The sequence below is a fragment of the Lissotriton helveticus genome, chromosome 12, assembly GCF_964261635.1.
Source record: "Lissotriton helveticus chromosome 12, aLisHel1.1, whole genome shotgun sequence".
In the NCBI taxonomy this organism is placed as follows: Eukaryota; Metazoa; Chordata; class Amphibia; order Caudata; family Salamandridae; genus Lissotriton; species Lissotriton helveticus.
In genome coordinates this window covers 281,781,757-281,802,577 of record NC_136073.1, presented here as the reverse complement: position 1 = coordinate 281,802,577, position 20,821 = coordinate 281,781,757, and the positions used below count along the sequence as shown (strand labels likewise).

Below are 20,821 nucleotides of genomic sequence, written 5' to 3'. Positions count from 1 at the left end.
TACCTGAGTTTGTAGCAGTGCCTCTGAGATATCTAATTTTTTAGAATGTCAGCTTAATGAACTGGATGTGGAATTCAAGGTGAGACATAATTTCGGAATGACTGAAACCACCAATATATATCCCTCTTCACCTGCAGGCCCAAGTTCTAAATTACCTTCCATAAAGTCTGCATTTATGGATGGGCTATCCGCTTCTGTCCCCTTAGGGGCAATTAACATCCTCTTTATACCCAGACATTGGTCATTCAACCTTCCCTACGGTACTCTTTTCTCAGGACTCTAACTGAGACCAACGTTTGTAGTTCCTGACTTGTCCTCTGGCAAAGGCTCTGTTCAGGAGATACTGATTATATCTGGAAGCCGAATGGTGATGCTATTTGTGCATTCTCATGCATCAGGTGTGCTGCTGTCGCACATCTGCAGCCGAAATTCAGGTTCAAGGCATGTGTGCTGTAGATGCACACGCTTTACATACTCCCCATCTAGTGTCTGGATGTTTGCAAGTCGTTATTCTTTTAAGAAGTCTTTCCTAGTCACAAGGTAAGGTGACGCCTCCTTTCGGCGATCGTGTGCATGGGCATTGACTCCATTTTTAGATTGTTTTTTTCCGCCATCGAATTCGGACGGATATTGCTGCGCTCCAGTTCGAAACTGTTCTTCGAGTTCCCCTCGGTGCGCAATCCTCTCTACCCTAGACAGTAGATATGAGGGGGAACACTGGGATGAAATGGAGCAGTTGCTCCAATATCTATCAGAGGAGCATAAAGCAAAAGTGCAAGATTTGGTGAATGAAGGAAAGCTAATTTCCTAATCTTCAATAAGATGTGCTCTAGATGCTGCTGATACCACAGCTTGGGAGGTCAACTTTAGCGTCTTACTCAGGAGACCTGCTTAGTTAAGGATTTCCGGGTTTAAACCTGAAGTCCAACAATTTATTTTAAATACACCATTTGACAAAAAACATCTCTTTGGTCCTGAGGTCGATTAGGCGCTTATGAAAATGAAGAAGGACACTGAAGTGGCTAAGTCTATGGGAGCGCTCTAGTCTCCTTCAAACAGAGGCTCCTTTTGTCGCTCCTTTTACAGAGCAGGATCCAAAACCACATACCTCAGACCAGAATACCTCCTCTTACAAAGGTAATAACCAGTCCTGCTCCTCAAAAGGATGTTTTAGAGGAGGATATAGAGAAAATCACTCTAAAGGCACGGGCAGAGGCACCACACCCCTTAACTCCCCTTCCCTTAATAAGCAGTACTTCCCCACGCTTCCCTCAGACTATACTACACTTATCGGGGGAAGACTTCAACAGTTTCTCTCCATTTGGCAATCTATAACAACTGACAAATGACTGATCAGAATTACCCTACATGGTTATTTCCTGAAGCTTACCACTAATCCTCTAAACATTCCGCCTTGCTCTCACACATTGTCTCCAGACCACTTACAGTTGCTCGAAAAGGAAATGCGATCTATCTTATTAAAAGGGGCTATAGAACTAGTTCCAGTACAGTACCAAGGTTCAGGGGTTGACTTTTTCTATTTTCTGATCCCTAAAAAGGATGGATCCTTAAGACTTAATCTGGATCTCAGAGAGTTAAAGAGTATATATATACTGTCACAGCACTTTCACGTGGTAACACTTCAACAGGTACATCCACTTTTACAGAAGAGAGATTTTATGTCTACTCTAGACTTAAAAGACTCATATTTTCATGTTCTAATTCATCCAGCTCCTCGCGAATACCTCCGATTTGTGATAGCAGGCAAACATTACCAATTCAAAGTAGTCCAGTTTGAGTGACTACTGCTCCCAGAGTATTTGCCGAATGCCTGGCGGTAGTCGCAGTTCATCTCAGAAGACAACATATTTGCGTCTTCTCCTACCTAGATGACTGGCTCATCAAAGCATGCACTTACCAAAACTGCCAACGACACACTCAGACCGCAATACACCTTCTTCATCAACTGGGCTTTACGGTCAATGCACAGAAATCTCACCTGCATCCTTCACAGATGCAACTTACCTAGGGGCCAGTCTAGACCCTATCAAAACTCTAGCCTCTCCCAATGTAGCCAGAATTCACAACATTCAGTCTTTGATAGTACATTTTCAATCCAACCAATCATTACCAGCTAGAGTGTTCATGCAACTGCTGGGAATGATGGCGTCTTGCTTCGCACTTGTACCCCATGCAAGACTCCACATGCGTCCCCTACAAGAGTGCTTAGCACGTCAGTGGAATCATTTGCCGGGTCAATTAACCGATCTAGTGTTGGTAGACGGCACCACCCATCACTCTTTGCAGTGGTGGAACCCACAAAATGTATCAAAAAGACGCCCTTTCATCTTTCACAGCAGACGTACCTCTGACAGGATGGGGTGCCCATCTCCTGCATTACACAATAAAAGACCTATGGAGCAACTAGCACAAAAGTCTCCATATCAACTATCTAGGGCTTCTAGCGCTGAAAGTTTTCAGACTCACCTAATAGACAAAGCTATCGTAGCTTGGTCAGACAACATGATAGCAATGTACTATGTACAAAAACAGGGGGGGACACACTCGCCAACTGTCACGCCTCTCTCAAGTCATCTGGAATTAAGCAATCCATCACAAAATGTATCTTCTGGCAGAACACCTCCCAGGGGTAAACAATCAAATTGCCGACCTCCTCAGCAGAACGAGGCAGCAAATTCACGAGCGGGCGCTTCATCCCCAAGTTCTCCTTCCATACTTCCAACAATGTGGATGCCCAAACTTCGGCTCCAGGTTCCCACACCCACTCTCCAAAGGCAATGCCCTATTAATGAACTGGTCGGGGATATTTGCCTATGCTTTTCTGCCTCTCCCACTCATTCCATTTCTGGTTCGGAGGATAGGGCAAAAATCCTTCACACTGTTTCCAGTAGCTCCCACATGGGCCAGTCAACCATGGTTCAACACCCTGTTGAAGCTGTCAGTAGTTAACATCAAAAGCTGCATCTCACTTCCAGGCTTCTCACTCAGAACCATGGAGAAATGAGGCATCCAAATTCCAAAGAACTAAACCTAGGAATTTGGCCTCTGAAGTCATAGAGTTTGGATATTTAAATCTACCACCAGATTGTAGGACTATTCTGAAAGAAGCAAGAAAGCCCACTACGAGAGCACATTATGCAGAAAAGTGGAAAATATTTATTGTCTATTGTAATAACAAAATCAATTCTATAGATGTTTCTGTGCAAAACATCAGTTGAGTTACTTGTGTTTTTTTTCTCAGCCTGATTCAGTGGCAGAGCGAGATCTTCAAACGCTTGATGTTAAGAGCCTTATTGTATTACATAGAAAGGACCAAAGGTTTTTGCAAAGTAAAACAACTGTTTGTTGCATTTGGTCCATCTCACAAAGGCAATCCCAACTCTAATCTGGCATTTTAAGATGGATCAGTAAATACATTCAAACATGCTATGCAAAAGCTAAAAGAACTTTATCCATACCCCCTAGAGTGCATTCTACTTGCAATATAGGGGCTACTAATGCCATTTTAGGTAACATTCCTCTAGTTGACATATGTAAGGCTGCTATATGGTCTACACCAATCACATTTACCAAACACTATTGTATAGATGTGTTAGCACGCCAACAAGCTAATGAAGGCCAAGCAGTACTTAAAACACTGTTTCAAACATCTACAGGTTAGCCACCGCTTTGGGAGTGTACTGCGTTGTAGTCTATGCAAAGAATGTGTATCTACAGCACACCTGCTTCAAACAGATTTTCTTACTTACTCAGTAAGCATCTGTTCCTGGCATGTTGAGCTGTAGATTCACATGCGCCCACCCGCCTCCCCGGGCACCTGTAGTTGTTTCGGTTCTTGATTATACATTCATACGCATGGACATCTCTATACTACACTTACTTACTCCATTCTCACCCTCTTGCAGGAAAACAATCTAACAGTGGGGTCAATGCCCATGCGCACTATCACCGAAAGGAAGAGCCACCTTACTTTGTGACGATGAAAGACTTCTTCGAAGAAAAACAACTTGCAAACATCCGGACCCAACAATAGATGGCAGGAGTATGCAAAGCATGTGAATCTACAGCTCTACATGCCAAGAAAAAATGCTTAATGGGTAAGTAACATAATCCTTTTTGCACTCTGGTTCATCAATTGTAATCCAGCTGCAGACTTTGCTCTCCCTTTTTTCTGTTTTTTCTCCTTGGGTTACAGGCTGACAATGAGGATAACTTACATGCACATGTTAAAAGCTGCTAAAACAATTCAAAAGTGCACATTGCTACACCAAATCTATTTGGTATACTGCATGCTCCCAATTAACTTGCCATTAGATCCTTGTGTGCATTTAGGACGTGAAAGTTTGTGATGAAGTACCCCTCTGCCAAACTCTCTGCCAAACTCTAAATCCAGTCTTTTGTATAGCTGGTATGAAAGTTGTTACAATCATGCATCCAATTAGTCCTCAGTGCAAATACTTTAAAACGTATTCCAGTTTGTTAGAATTGGAAACTCTCCCCTGGGACCAGATAGAGACAACCAACTCGTTCTTTAATGTTAACATAACGTTTTCGTACATTGTAATAATTTTTTATCATTATCAAAGTTGAACGCTGTGGTGGTATTTGTTTTTTTGTGTGACTTATCCAAAAATGAATTAGATGTGGACTCGTTATTTGTCAAATGAATTGTAAACACGCTGTATACTTAATTCCTTTTTGCATAAGGATTGTCTGTGTTTTGCCTTTAAGGATGGCAAATTTGAGCTACATAAAAAATTTCCGGTTCTGTTCCACTGTGAAGGATGAGTTGGGGTACTGCTTGACCTCTGTTGAAGCCGCAGTTGAATATATTCGCCAGGGAAACCTGTCTGAAAAGTCATCTGTGAGTAACACCTTTTGCCCTTTTAAACTTAAATGTTTGTCCGATAATACTTCTAGTGTTCATTTTAAAATGCTGTGTAATAGAGGAGCTTTAAAACTAAATTGCAATGTTGTTAGAGTTCGAACATATCTGAGCACTTAATCCAGTGATCCCATTTCTTCAATTTTAAAATGTCCTACATTCCTATCAACCTCCCAATATCTAATTCTGACTGTTTGCCTAATTTATATGGTATTTGGCAGCTTGCTAGGATATTTATTGGTGGGATTTTTAGTGTATAACCAATGTTTGTACATTCCCTGTCCAGTTGTTAGGTCGAAGCCTACCAGACAGAGCAGCTGTCTTCTTTAACAACATCTTGGGAACATTTGGAAAGCTTCCCTCGGAATCCACTCTGCCCATGACTTACTATTGGCTTTGTTTTTGTTTTGTAACTCACATTTGCTTGCTTTCTATTTGCTGGCCTTATTTGTTTTCAGCTGTCCAGCCTGAGCTCATCCCTTCTGTGGTTCACTCTCTATTTACGGTATCCTTCCGCCCGTGCTTGATTTTCATAAACAGGCCTTTGAATTTTGTTCTTGTAGTTTCACATTTACTGTACATTCTAAGACAAATGTCAAATGTCAGGCTCTGTGTTCATAGGGAGCTATGTGATTGGTTTTTTTCTTTGACTTTGAAGTGAGAGGATTTATGTGACAATCAATCTTTCAACTGGGGGGTGCTGGAAAGAAGACTGCACAATGTTTTTTTCTAGCATGCAACAAAATGTAAATGTTTATAAATGAATTGTGCAGATATTGCAGAATATATCAGAATTTAGGAAGTTCAAATGAGGCACATTTTTGGTAATTCTGAAATGTGATGAAAACACATTTTTTAATACGATTAAAAAAAAAAAAAAAAGCAGTCAATACATGACGTTACCACATATTATAGTTTGTGCGCATTATAGTTTTATCAGTAAGACTATGTCTGTGCAAATGTAATGGTCATTTCAATTGAAGATGTTTTGTCTGTAATGGCTGAGTGCTACCACACCATGCATACTCAACTTTACCCCACTCTACTCCACTTTGCAGCACTCAAAGCAACTGGACTCTATTCTGCACTGCTCCACACTACGCGTCACCTCTACGCCACTCCACATTGCACCAATGCATGCAACTTCACTCTACGCCTCTGTACTCTTCGCCACTCTATGCCAATGCACTCTACCCCACCCCATTCCACTCTACGATGCACCACTGCTCTTTTCACCACTCCAGTCGAGGACACTCCACTGTACTCTGCACCCCTTGACTCTATGCCATTCTACTCTACAACACTGCACTCATCTCTGTACCACTCCATGCCACTCCACTCTACGCCAGTGCACTCAATGGCAATTCATTTTACTGCACCCTATTCTACCGTGCACCACTCTACTCCGCACCACTCCACTCCGCACCGCTCCACTCCACAACAATCCACTCTGTGCTGCTCCACTCTGCGCCACTGTATTTTACACTAATCACTGCACTCTGTGCCACTTTGCTCCATGCCAAGGCACTTTACACCACTGCAGTCCATGCCACTGTTCTCTATGCCAATCTACTCTGCACCACTGCACTCTACGCCACTCTACACCATTGTACTCTGCACCATTCTGTTCTATTCTACTCTGTTCCACTTACCCTATGCAACTGCTCTCCATACCACTCTACTCTACTCTACACTACTGCAATCCAGGACACTCTGTTCTGCAACATTGCACTCTCCACCACGTAATTCTACTCTGTGCCATTTCACTCTATGCCTCTCTACACATCTCTATTCTACTACTTAAACCTGGCTTTTCCAGAAGATTAACTGGTAACCGCCTCTCCTGGCCTGTTTTTCCCGCTAGCACTGGGATGCCTTAGGGTAGCCATGCGCTCAAGAAATGCTAAATAATATTATTAATATGCAGTGTGCGCCACTCCACTCCAATCTAGGCCACTCCACTCAATGCCACTCCACTCAATGCCACTCCACTCAATGCCACTCCACTCAATGCCACTCCACTCAATGCCACTCCACTCAATGCCACTCCACTCAATGCCACTCCACTCAATGCCACTCCACTCAATGCCACTCCACTCAATCCCACTCCACTCAATCCCACTCCACTCAATGCCACTCTACTTTGTACCACTCTACCCTGTACCACTCTGCGCCATTACTCTGTGCCACTGCACCTCTCCACTCTACCCTGCACTACGCCACTTCACCCTTCTTTGAAACAGTCTACTCTATGCCACTGCACTCTACCCACTCGGTGCCCCTCCACTGTTCACCACTCCACTCCACCACTCTACTCTATGCTGACCCACTTTACTCTACTTTGCACCATTCTACTCTACACCACTGCGCTCTACATCACTCTACTCTAAACCACTGCACTCTCTGCCAGTGTACTCTACACCGCTTTACTCAAAACCAATGCACTCTACACCACTGCAGTCTGCGCCACTGCACTCTCGCCACTGCATGCTACTCTACACCAGTGGAGTGTACATCACTGCACTCTACACCATTGAACTCTATGTCACTGCATTCTATTCCACTCTTCACCACTGTACTCTATGCCATTGTTCTCTGCACAACTCTTCTTTGCACCACTCTACACCACTACACTCTAGGCCACTTCACTTCACTCTACAACACTCTACTCTGCAAGACTGCACTATACATCACTGGACTCTACCCCATTCTACCTGATTCTACACCAATGGACTCTATTCCACTACACTCTTTGCCTATCTACTCTAAACACTCCACTCAATCCCAATGCTCTCTACTCTGTACCACTTCATTCCAGTGCATTCTGCACCACTACTCTATGCCACCACACTCTACCATGGATCACTCCATTCCCCCCTGCACTACGCCACAAAACTCTACTATGAACCTATCTACTCCATGCCGCTCCACTCTTCACCATTGTACTCTACCCCAGTGCACTCTTCCCACTCTACTAAACCTCTGCACTCTCTGCCTGCCAATGCACCCTACACCACTTTACTCAAAACCAATACACTCAATACCAACTACTCTGCCCTACTGCACTCTGCACCACTATACTGTACAACACACTACGCCACTGCACTCTACACTACTCTACACCATTGCGCACTGCGTCCCTCTACACCATTGCACTCTACATCACTGCACACAATGCCTCTGTATTTTACTCTGCACCAATGTATTCTACTCCATTACTCTCTACTCTACACCACTGCACTCTACACGAATACACGCTACACCATACCACTGGATTCTACAACACTCTTTTCTGCAAGTCTGCTCCCTCCGCCACTGTACTCTGCATCAATGCACTCTATGCCACTGCATCGTACTCTTCACCACTCAACTCTGTACCACTTTACATCACTCAACGCCACCTCACTCTAACTCACCCTAATCTACCCTGCACTACTGCACTTTACACTGCACTGCACTCCACCGTACTCTGCACCACTCCATTCTATGCCACTTCACTCTACTCTGACAAGTCTACTCTATTCCACTGCGCTCTACGCCTTCATCCTGCGCCACTCCACCCTGCGTTGCTTCACTCTAAACCACTCTACGCAACTGCACTCTGTCAATGCGCTCTATCACTTTACTCAAAACCAATGCACTGTATGCCACTGTGCTCCATGCCAATCTACTCTGTACTTTACACCACTTCACTCTAAGTCACTCCTGGACACTCCACTTCATGATGCTGCACTCTAGGACGCTCAAATCTATTAAACACAACTCCACTCTGTGCCACTCCACTGCACACACTTTATGCCATATTTTGCTTTATTCGGTGTCATAATGAAAGGCATCCATAAAAGCAGTCCCACAAGTTAAAACATCTCTCAAGTACATTTCATTACAAACGTTAAGAGCAGTACATTTAAAACCATCACTTCAGGTTATGAACGATTCTCTGCCAGCGAGGTGTTCCTTTTTGTTGGATATGCAACAAGGTCCATACTCTTTTCATGTAAAAATATACAATATTTACAATCCTAGATTCCAAAGTATAGTTATTCAGATTATGTTTAGTTGAAAGGCCCCTAAATTATGTATTACAATAGACATGTTCTAGATATTAGTTAAAATCATACTTTTTCTAACATAGAAAGCGGGCAATAGAAATGAGGACATTCTACAGCAAATTTCGAGGGAAGGCAAAGATTGTAAAAACAGGTAGGCAGGGCAGAATTGTGTAAAGCTTTGGTGTTTTATGATAGGTAAAATATAGAGCTTCCTTTGTGGTGCATACAATTTACATAAAAGAACCAAGTGCATGGTACTTTGGGGCATCCTATTGTCGCAAAGACAATTTGACAAATTTCTGGACCAATTGTTCATAATAGTAAAAGTGCATAGTCGATGGAATCTATCTAATCTTAAGAATGTAAAAACAAATCTGTGCTGCAAATTTAAAACCGCTTTAAGGTAAGTCTGTATATTAAAAGAAGTTCAAATCTATTGATTGTTAAGAACTGAGGGTTTTGGGAGTTCTGATATCAGGTCGAGGTTCTCCAAATGTGTGACTCTGGATTCTCAAAATATTCTAAATGATCTCTGTCCTTGAAAAACCGTTGTACAAACATACACGATCCATGGAATGGACGAATGTGAAGTTAATTTAAGGCAAACCACAATTAGCGATGTATTAAAAGCTGTATACGCTGATGTCCAGATTTTGTGCCAGAGTGAAATAGGTTTGACTTTAATTGTGTTTGTAAGTAAGGGTATGCCAAGTTCCAAGTGTAATGCATGTACTGATGTACTTTTTGGAGTTGCCAGAACATATCTTAGGTATTCATTTTCTACTGCTTGCAGCTCTGGACATGTCTTGTGTCTCCATATGCCGGCCCTATAAAGTGTTATACTAGTACATTTTGCTTTATAGATCTTGATCATCATATGAGGGTTTGTTTCCAGACGTTTAGCAAAACATCTCCGTGCCCAGCAGGCCTTGATAAATAGGCTCCTTCTGTTTTCAATGGCCTCCACTCAACTCTATGCCACTCTACATCCTTCCACTATACAACACTCTACTCCCTCCACAGCCTTACGCCACTGCACGCTATTTAACTCTATGCCACTCCACTCTCCTTTACACTACTAACTTTTAGCCATGCTGAACAGCAGCCGCGCTTGTGTGCAACATGGTTAAAACATATTGGCAAAAACAATAGACCTTGCATAGGCGAGACCTGTTGGCTTTGCCAATGCTGGTTTAAAAAGTGTGGCCTTTTTGCAGAGCTAACCTCTTTAAGATTCACATGCAGTGCATAAGTTTGTTTTCTACACGTAGGGTCTGTAAATGTATCGAAGGGCCTGATTTAGATCTTGGCGGGCAGCTTACTCACAGCGGTGGTGGATATCACGTCCGCCTAAATATAAATCTCATACGATATAATTGGGATTTATATTTTGGCGGACGGGATATCCGTAACGGTTGTGATGGAGTAACCCATCCGCCTAGTTCTAAATCAGGCGCAAAGTGTTTAAAGCGTTAACTTTCGGAGTTGACCGTAGGTGAAGTTATGATGACTCACTGTGATGTCGACTGTAAGCCCACAATACCCCCAATGCATCACCATCATTTCATAGGTTTTTTTTCCCTCTCAACCCAGGCTGGGTAAAACTTGTGTGGATTGAGTCTAATTTTTCTTGTAGGTATAGAGTGTGTGGAATAAAATGTTGTCCTAATTGCAATCGAAAGTTTGCATCAATTTACGTGCATGAAGTATATAGATTGCAGTAATTTTGCAGGCCGTCATGTCTGAGGCAATCATTCGCATGTCATGTTGTTCGGGCTAATGTCTCAGCTGTGACACAGTCCATTACATGTCTGTGGGGCTGTAGCGGAGCAACTCAGATGGCAGGCCTGTATGGCTAGGGCTGAGTCAATCACATGGAAATCTAGCTGGGTTAAGGGATTTGTATACCACGATCATCAGGAAGTAGCATGGCCTGTGAGTAGCTGGGGAGTGGAGTCAGGATCACAAGATTGGATGGAACCAGCAGGCTGTAATTCATTTTAGGCAAAGGCATTTACATTCTCCAGTGTTTTCTCTAGTGCTAACCACAGGGCTGGCTTGATTCCCCTCACTCCTGTGACCTGGCCTGACATCAGTAGACCAGGGTGACACACGCTGTGAGTTCATTATGTTGTGGCTCAAAAATCATGACATCATGAGTTATATTATCATTCATTGATGTAGCAAAAAGTGTTTTTTGCACTGTGCAGTCCTGACGAACACAGGCAGGCTGTTCTACTCAATTTTAAATTACATTTACAAAACTAAACCTTCACACCAACTACGCTCTATAAGAAGGATTAGCGTTACAAATACTGGGGTAACCCAAAAATCATCACCAGACCTGGGTATAATGTGGGAATGAAAGAGTATTGGTCCGTGACTTCTTTTAGTGTCAAATAAATTCAGAAATTATCTAATGGGTGTTGCATACATATTCAACACAGATATTGAATACTCATGCGGAGACACTATGTTCCAAGAATCTATTCAACCATACACAATTAATGTCAAACAAATGCGCCAAAAACAGTTATAACCAAATAAGGTCTGTTTATTCTATGCATATAGAATCCATATCACAATTGAGTATTTTAGATATATGGTTGCAAAAGAGGGGGGGACAGGATAGTGTGTGCTCGTAATAGGTAAGTGAGAGTGACTTTACATAGGAATACACAAATCAAGTATTTTCCAAAACAGACTGGTAAACCATACCAGTACAAGGAGAACGGTCCAGCAAGAAACAATTTTACAATACTTTATATGTATATGTGTGTGTATATATATATATGTGTGTGTGTGTGTGTATATATATATATATATATATATATATATATATATATATATATATATATATATATATATATATATATATACACAGTTTTTATGCAATCAATGAAGCGTCGGAGAATAGGCTGGGGGAATCGGTACCGGTCTCATGTGGGGGTAAGGCGTCGACGTTTTGACTTGGCAAGGAGAGTGGTTTATTTATACGCATGAGACTGGATCCTGAAACTTTTTGCCACTGCATCCCTGCGCGCCGGGGGCGGGGCGACATCACGCAACTCTGCCCAGGCATCGTCCGCACACGTGACGTCAACGAGGTCACATAAGCCCCGCCCCGGCGCGCCTACGTCAGTTTTTTACTTTTCCGCTTGCAACACGGATCCAGTCTTGCTGCAAGCCTGTTTGGGGCCCTTTTCTCTAAACTAATTGTCTTTTATCTGGTGGAACAGTGTGCGAATGCCTTCGGGCTTCAAAACTTGAACGTCGTGTGGGCGTTTAAAGTACTGCGACGGACCCTCATCTCATTTGTATGTGGTGCTTGGGGGAGGGTCACGGCACCACTGATTGTGAGGCGTGTCAACAGTTGAAGCCAAAGTCGTGGCGGGAGCTCCAGGTCGACCTCTGCCTTCTCCAATGTCGCGAGAGCGGTGCTCCCCTGTGGGTAAGTGTTGCAGTTTGTCCCTGGGGGCTGGTTTTACGCCTTCTGGGGGCGTGGGCTCTCTGCGGTGATGCGGCTTCGCGTTTCGTCCTCCTATCCGCCATTTACTGGTGAGGGGGCGTTGAGAGTCCAGATGGAGACATACGCGGCGGCTTTGTGGGCCTTGCTGACGTCTCCTCCTCCTTCCCCCTCCTGGGGCGCCAACAGATCCCTCGCCTCGAGTGGGGCACTCAGCGGCGCCGTTGGTGGCTCCGGCGCCGACTAGTTCAGATCCAGGCTTGGAGGATGTGGTGCTGTTGGGGTGCGGCAGCTCTGGAGTCCCTCTTTCATGCCACGGCGCCACTGCCTCGCAATCTCCCGCGGGAGTCCCTGTGGTGTCGCGGAAGGTCTCCGGGGCTCGGGTCGCATCACCGAGACCCGCTCGGCCCTCAGGGCAGGCGAAGGCTTCGTCCAAGGCTGAGCTAACGCCGTCCAGGCGCTGGTGTCTGCTTCGGACAGTGCCACAAGAGTCGGTGGCCTCTCCTCGTCCCGCTCTGGGCTGAGGTGGGGTGGGGACCCCTCGTCCCCCTCCGGCCTTTCTCGTTCCTCCCCGCAGGCGGCTGCCTCGTCGGGGGGCGAGTGGGAGGTTGTCGTCTTTGGCACCTCCACATGGGTCGCAGGAACGCCTTCGCAACATTCTGGGCCGAGGCTGGCGGAGGACTTTGGGTCACTCCCCCGGTCCCTCTCATCCCTCCACGCTAGCTACTGCCTCGGCCCCACTCCAATCCCCGGTGTGGTGTGACTTGAAGGAGCCTATCCGGTCTCTCCTTCGGCGCCGGATGGTGCTGGCGTCCTACCTCAGGGTGCGGACTTCACGTCTCCATGCAGAGGTCGTGCGGCGGATTCGTCTTCGGACGCTCCCTTTTCTCCAGAGGCTGGCTGCATTTTGGTGTCCTCTTCCCCGGAGACTGGCCACCGTCTGGTGTCTTTTTCACCGGCGTCGGAGGATGGCTCCCTGCCCTTTCTGAGGCCAAGGTGCTCGTTGGAGGACCGGCAGGTACTCCATTCTTCGGTGCCTTCTGGCTTTCAGGTCTGGCCCAAGCCCGTTCCGCTTGGCTTTGGGGACGGCCGTCTAAGTCTACAGATGTCACCCATGGAGGAGCTGATTTCTTCTCCGCAGGGCCCTACAGAGGCGGGTGCAGCCTGCGCGCACGCAGTGTCCACAGCTGTGGGCATTCTTGTGCTGAGAGCTGAGATGCTTCATTGTCCTTCAGGCTTCTGGCCGCTTATGGTTATAGCTGCCGTTCTGGCTGGCCTCTTGCCTTCCCTCTGGGTGGGCCCGCCTCTTCCTAGGTTCCTCGGGCCCTCTGGGCTTCTCCTTAATCCTCTGCCTGCCCTGGTGTTGGGTGGAAGCTCGGTTGCCCTTGGGGCGGAGTGGGGTGTTTTGGCCTCTCCCGCCTTGTCCTTGGTTCCTCTGTTGTGAGTGTATGGGCCTCCACTCTTCCTCCTTCCTCGTACATCCCTCTGGGGCTGCTGGCGTTTGACTTGGGGGTCCTCTTGCCTGGTAGGGACGAGGTTGCCTCCCTGGTCTACGGGGCTGGTCCCCTGTGGGTCTACTGTCCTGTCCAGACTGGTGGGTTCCTTTCGCAGACCCTCCTTCCCCGTGGGTATTGCTAGGGTATCTATTCTACGTGAAGGAATCTGCGGCTAGTAGTCTCTATCAGATGAACGAGTTACTTACCTTCGGTAACGATATATCTGGTAGAGACGATGCTAGCCCCAGATTCCTTCAGGCCCGCCCTTCCTCCCTGTTCTGCGAGGACCCTTGGGCTGGTCCTTGGTACTCGCCTCCCGGTGGGGGCCTTGTCCTCTGTGAGTACCGTCTTTTGTTATGTACGGTGGCTGTGGCTGGTTGCTGTTCTTCCCTCATCTTGGTTCTGGGAAGGTGGGGCTTCTGGTGTTTCTATGCCCCGCTGCTATGGCGGCTCCAGGTCGGGGAGGTTTCCACCCATATTTCCTTTTTCTTGATGTTTGGGGCTTGGCCCCGCTACCACCTCTGGGTTGCGGCCCTCTGGTCGTGCCTTACCTTTGTTTCGTGGGGGGTGGATGCCCTCTAGGTGGGGGTGGCTGGAGGTTGGTCGTTCCTGCCTGTGGGGACTGTCTCCCCTTCTTTGTTCAGGGGGTGGTTGTAGGCCTGCTACGTGTATGACTTTTGCGCAGGTTCCCTATCTCCGGGGGAGAGGTGGGTATTGCGGTCTGTGTGTTGGTTGGGTGGCTGCTCAGAGCTCTGCTCTGTTCTTCCTCGCCCTTGGACACTGCGGTGTTGCACTGGTTCTATGGGGTTTATGTGACCTCGCTGACGTCACATGTGCGGACGACGCCTGGGCGGAGTCACATGATGTCGCCCCGCCCCCGGCGCGCAGGGATGCTGTGGCAAAAAGTTTCCTGATCCAGTCTCACATCTGGGGATAATTCTACGTGAAGGAATCTGCGGCTAGAATCGTCTCTACCAGATATATCGTTACCGAAGGTAAATAACTCGTACGTTATGACTTTCTTTTGAGATGTTTTTTGGTCGAGTCCGCGGATGCTTTTCAGGTGTACACTCCTAAAAAGAACTTAAGATCAGCAGCAAGTTGTCTATTGTCTGTACCCCGTACAAGAACGGCTACAAGGGGAGACAGACGTTTCCTGGTAGCAACTCCCTTACTGTGGAACTCACTCCCCTTGAACATTAAAACTGCACCAACTCTCATTGTCTTTCGCAAGGCCTTGAAGACTTGGCTTTTTAATCGATAAGTTCGTGTCCTGACTTTTCTGTATCCTAGAGTATCTCACTGCGCCTAGACACCTTAGGGTATTAGTTGCGCACTAAAAATCCCATAAATAAATAAAATAAATAAATAAATACTTGCAAGTCCATGTCAGAAGAGCAAAAAAAAATTGAATATATATATATATATATACATATATATATATATTTATATATATATATATATCTCCACAGTACAGATTGCACTCATGCACTCCTTCCGTAATAATAGCACAATCCAAGAGCTTGGGAAGAGTTTATTTCATGACTCCAAGCTGCCAACAAACCCAACGCGTTTCGGCGAAACCACCTTGATCACAGGTGAATTCACTACTTTTAAGATGCTACATATATACACATTACTCATTGCGTTCAACGTGCAGACAGACATAAAAAGTGGATCCAATAGTCAAAACTTGGTTTGAAAAATGTCGGCCACCTTGTAAGGGTGAAAAGAGCACATAAATCCAACTTCATATGACATTTACAAATAATCTGTTCCAAACGGGAAATATTAATCCCAATACGAAATTCATTACATGATTAGAACAGCTTAACTGATTATGAGATTTCTACAAACCTTATGTAATCACAATGGTTGTAAACTCGGATACGACATTTTGTAGTCATACTATCATCGGCCGAAAAAAAACTGCAAAATACTGCCAAATGCTCATAGCATTCCATACTAAGGCTTTATAGTTTATCCCCAACATAATGCTCAAATAGCAATGCCTCTTTGTGGCAGTGAGACGTACGCTAACTCTAGTAAATGGAAAAAGTGGAAAAACCACAGCAAATAGCCTCATAAAGATTAAAGAGAGACTACATTATTTTGTCGATTTCGTAATATAGCAAGTTACCTCCAGATATTATACAATTTCCAACCAATCTGCTATTGAATATTCTTCCCCAGTGGGTAAAATTAATGTGGCAGTAATTATACTCTCGCGGTCATACGTTGTTCTGCCAGTTAAATAATCAAGCATGTCCCTCCAGACTCTACACAATAATTAAATATTACGTTTTACAAAATATTATTCCCAAGTGGGATTTTAAACAAATGGCAGTAATTATACTTTCAAAGTGCTATTCCCAAGTGGGTTAATCGACAATCTAAATGGTAAGGTTCTCTTCCACTTGCCCTCATGGGCATACAATATAGCTTCATACTGAAGGTTACAGCAACAGTGGTATAAATGTTCTTCAATGTTGTATTTCTCCAGATTTTCTCACCGCCTAAAGGGGAGAAACAAATTCACAAATCCTGGCACTAACCTAGTTTTCTAAATTACAAAACACAAACGGTGCAAATGATTAAATGTGAGGGTGCACTAAAAACAATTAAAATCATACAGATATACAGTACTAGAGGCATCGAGGGCCAAGGTCACTCTTCCAAATGTTTCATTTTCTTATCACCAAGAGGAAATATTTACAAAAGGTCAGAATATTTAAAGTAGTCCCGTTGGTTTATTCACCCAGAAACCAGGACAACTCTTCTTCAGAGTTGAGGCCACCTGGAATCTTAGTGTCTAGTTCCAAGATATAATTGGACTCCAATTGGCGCAATCACCCAATTCTTTCCCCACCTCTTACAGTAGGAAGGACCCGATCAATTACAAAGAATCGTAATAAATTACCATTACTTCTGTGGAGTTCCTCAAAATGTCCCGCCACTGGAGACAACTTATCCTTGTTTTGTATTGCTCTCATGTGCTCCAGAATAAGTTTTTTTAGCAGCAAACAGAGTGCTGCCCACATACTTCTTAGCACATGGGCAAACCAAAACATATACACAGAAATCAGACAGGCATGTCAGATGTTTATCTATCGATCTCTCTGAATCTGTCACCGGATAGTAAACATTTTTTACGTTGGAACTAAACTTGCAGGCTTTGCTAGATATACAGGTATAAAACCTTGAATGTCAATAGGGGTTTTATGAGTGAGACTTCATTCCTACACAATTTATCCTTTAAGGAGTTAGTCTTCTTAAATGTGATGTTCGGAGAGTCATTAACAACACCTTCCAATGTTGGTTCTGTTTTTAAAATTCTCCAATGTTTGTTAGACATTTTCTCACATCTTGTGAGCTTGAATTGTGAGTTGTTATATATCTAATGATACTGCCATCTTCTTTATTGATCTTCTCCTTAGGAACCAGCAGCTCCACCTGTTTGAATTTGGCAGCTTTAGTCTGTGCACTCTCAATGGATTTGAGGTTATAACCCCTAGCCAGAAACCTCTCACTCGTGCATTCACATTCTTTTTCAAAATTGTCTGATGCCCTGAGGAATTTCCCATAGGGGATGCTCTGAATCAGAACTTTGGAATTACCACTTTCTGCATGAAGCAGGGTATTCCCTGCTGTCTTCTTGTGATAAAGTCTAGATGTTAGTTGATCATTGACTATCTCCACATGAAGATCCAAAAATTCAATACAGGATAATTTAAATGTATGTATTTAACGTGCCACAATCCAGTAATGTGTGTCCATGGTTAGACTGAGAGGGACCAAAGCCGATCCACGGCTGGATAAACTAATCCGGAGGACATCTCGCCGTATATTGGCGATAGGAGTGTCAAAAAACCTAAAGTGGGGCGTTCACAGTGTGCTAGGATACCGGAATACATTCCGTCCGGACACACTGTGAATGAAAGTGGTGTAGACCAATACACGGCGAACCATGAATAATTTTGTCAGTTTTAATCATAATTGCGTATTAGAAGGCATTTCGAATAACATTGCTTGAATGAATTGAAATATCTTCTGAATAAGAGTGTTTCCTCTGAGAAATTGTAATGAACAATCAGTGAGCAACATTGATGAATGCTAGAATTACACATTCCAAAATGGCGCATGTGGCGTCGATAATGTTTTGATCCCTTTTCTATTGTGAGACACATTGAGAACATTTAAAAATCATGGCAGCTTCCCGGTGTGTTGACAAACCCTAGGAAGGCAGGTCGCCGAAACGCGTTTGTTTGACTCGAATAAAGACCCCGAGTAAACGTCACCCAAGAGTGCTTATTTCTCTTTCAAAATCGAGAAGGTGAGCTAAAATAATTTGTGGAGTGTACCGCCACATGAAAAGCACCCGCCCGAGAGTGATTTTCCGTCGGGTGCAACAAGAGCAAGAGAATATATTCATTCCCCATGGAGGCAGTTTTTTTCATTAAAGTAAAATATTTTGACATACTGCTGTTGACGCTCATATTTTAGACTAAATACCATTTGTCTTGATTATTTAAAATGTATGTTTTTATGTCTTTTTCTGCCCATTTGTATCTTTTACAAATAGAAGACACCTATTTAAACACATCTACAGTTTTGTAATACTAATGTGTTTTATTTTCTAGGAATCTGGTGAAATTACTGATAAGCAGTTTTTAAGGCAGAGAATGAACATGCTGTCCCAGATGTCTGCAACACCAATTGATTGCTTGTTTGAGGTGCCACCCTAAACAGATGTTCTAATTAAATGACTTGTACTATTATACATTTTTTACATTTTGCTTGGTAACCGCTTTACATCATTCAACTGCATAAGCATTAGTGTGATTGGTTCATCTTTTTGATTACATAAATGATCAACATGCTAATAGTGTGGCTATGATTATGACGAAGTCCATCAGCAATACAATGTCTTGGTTTGTGCATGAGGTTTAATGAGATGAAAGAGGGATTTAAAGTGAAAATTAAAAGATAATATTATGTGTTGAGTGCTCTTGGAGTCATCTCCTGGCTTATGTGTAATGTCTGCACACCTTTCTTCAGATAATGTGCTTGCTCCACAGCGCACGTTAGGCAGAAGGCTGTTAGCTCACATTCAAGGGCTTTTTCTCTACATCTTCTTACGTCCATAGCCCACATTCTTTGCTTGTTCTGTTCTGCTGAGCCTAGTACTTTCCCTGTAGGAGGTCAAACTAAATTTGTTTGGCGAGTGGGACTATTGTGCAGGTTGTACTGATCAAGATCTGAGATCTGTGTCCTGAATTGTCCACTTGCGGCAAAGGTCTGTCTCTGTGTGGATAATAGACTTGGGGTGGTCTGGAGCAGGATTTAACAAAGGTAAAGATGTTGCATCTATAAATGTGTAGGCAATTAGTGTTTGCTTGGGGGATGCAAGAGCTGAAGGTTTTTTCCACTAGATATTTGTGATATTTTGTGACAGAAAACCACATAAGTCAATTAAAGGCATGTTATGTTATTGCAACTTGTACAGTGCACAAATACCCTAGGATGTGTTGGTGCTAGCTGAACTGGAGCTTTAAACAGAATGCCCTAATTGTTAAAAAAAACAAATAAACATGTTTTAAGTTCTTTCCTAAGGGGCAGCTACGAGGGGATTGCCCTAATAGGGGGCGGAAGACTGTTCCAGAGTTTGGCAGTCCCAGTAACAAAACTTCCACCCAAATTGGACTTCCTGACTCTGGGGATTGTAAGAGTACTAGTCTAATTCCCATATTGCTAAGGGGTCTATTATAAATGGACCACTGCAAAATGGGTCTCAGAAATTCAGGACACATGTTGTGTAGTGCTTTATGAGCTACACACACAGCTTTAAATTTTACATGACTTCGGACTGGAATCCAGTGAAGCTTCCTGATTCCAGGAGATACTGAATGGAATTCAGGCAGTTTTTAGGACTAATCTGGCTGCAACATTTTGTACTGTGTGGAGCCTATTAATGTGTTTTTCCTGAATATTCAAGTAGTGGACATTGGTCTGGTTTTAATGCAGTGACCACATTAATTGGAGAATTAGTAGGAATGTATGTTATAATTTTTTTGATCATCCTAAGAGTGAAGAAGGCAGATGAGATGACTGCCGAAACCTGAGCACCATAGTTTTGCCTATTGTCAACATAAAAACCAAGATTTTTCGGCTCTTGATAGAGGGGTGTGAAAGGAACCAAGCTCATCTGGACACCAGGAAGGAGACCGGGCGGGTAATAGGTTATAGAATAGTACAACCTCAGTTTTCCCCGAGTTGAGCTACAGACATTGACAGGAACTGACTGCCCTCAAACGGTCCTGGATTTGCATAAGCATTGTAGGGTCATTATTGAAAGCAGAAACTACTAGTTGAGTGTCATCAGCGTAGAGATAGGTGTTAAGTCATATTGTTTCATTAAAGAGGCCGAATTGGAGACATTGTTTCATTAAAGAGGCCGAATTGGAGACATGTATGTTAAAAAGTGTATGACTAAGTGAGGATCCCTGAGGGACCCTGCAAGGTAAGGTAAAAGAAGAGGACTCATAGCAACCTAAGGTCACTGATTGGTTCCTATTTGAGACTCCTATCTCAGCTAGACGGTTGGCCAAGATTTTATGGTCAACTGTATCAAATGCTGATGTTAGGTCGAGGAGAACAAGGGCCGCAGTGCCACTTTTGTCTACGTCCGTTCTTATTTCTCGTTGGCTTTAATGAGGACTGTTTCTGTGCTGTGCCCGGGCCTGAAACCAAACTGAGTTGGGTCCAAGAGCTGTTTTTTATGGATTAATTGAGCTAAATGTGTGCTCAGTATTTTTTCAGCGATTTCGGCGGGAAGAGGAATGTGGGATGTATGACGGTTTGTGTTGGGGGTCTGCTGGATTCAAACTGGACTTCTTTCTTG

The 20,821-nt window shown here is 44.0% G+C and overlaps 1 protein-coding gene across 3 annotated transcripts in view; it reads left to right on the top strand.

Moving 5' to 3' along the window:
- Nucleotides 1-20,821, top strand: part of ANKRD27 (ankyrin repeat domain 27) — a 582,242-nt gene that overhangs the window by 203,312 nt on the left and 358,109 nt on the right. For all 3 annotated transcript variants that reach the window (XM_078670366.1, XM_078670365.1, XM_078670368.1), the window contains 2 exons: nt 4,753-4,885; nt 18,561-18,653. In XM_078670366.1, the coding sequence (XP_078526492.1) occupies nt 4,753-4,885; nt 18,561-18,653 (226 nt within the window). The remainder of the gene's footprint in view (nt 1-4,752; nt 4,886-18,560; nt 18,654-20,821) is intronic.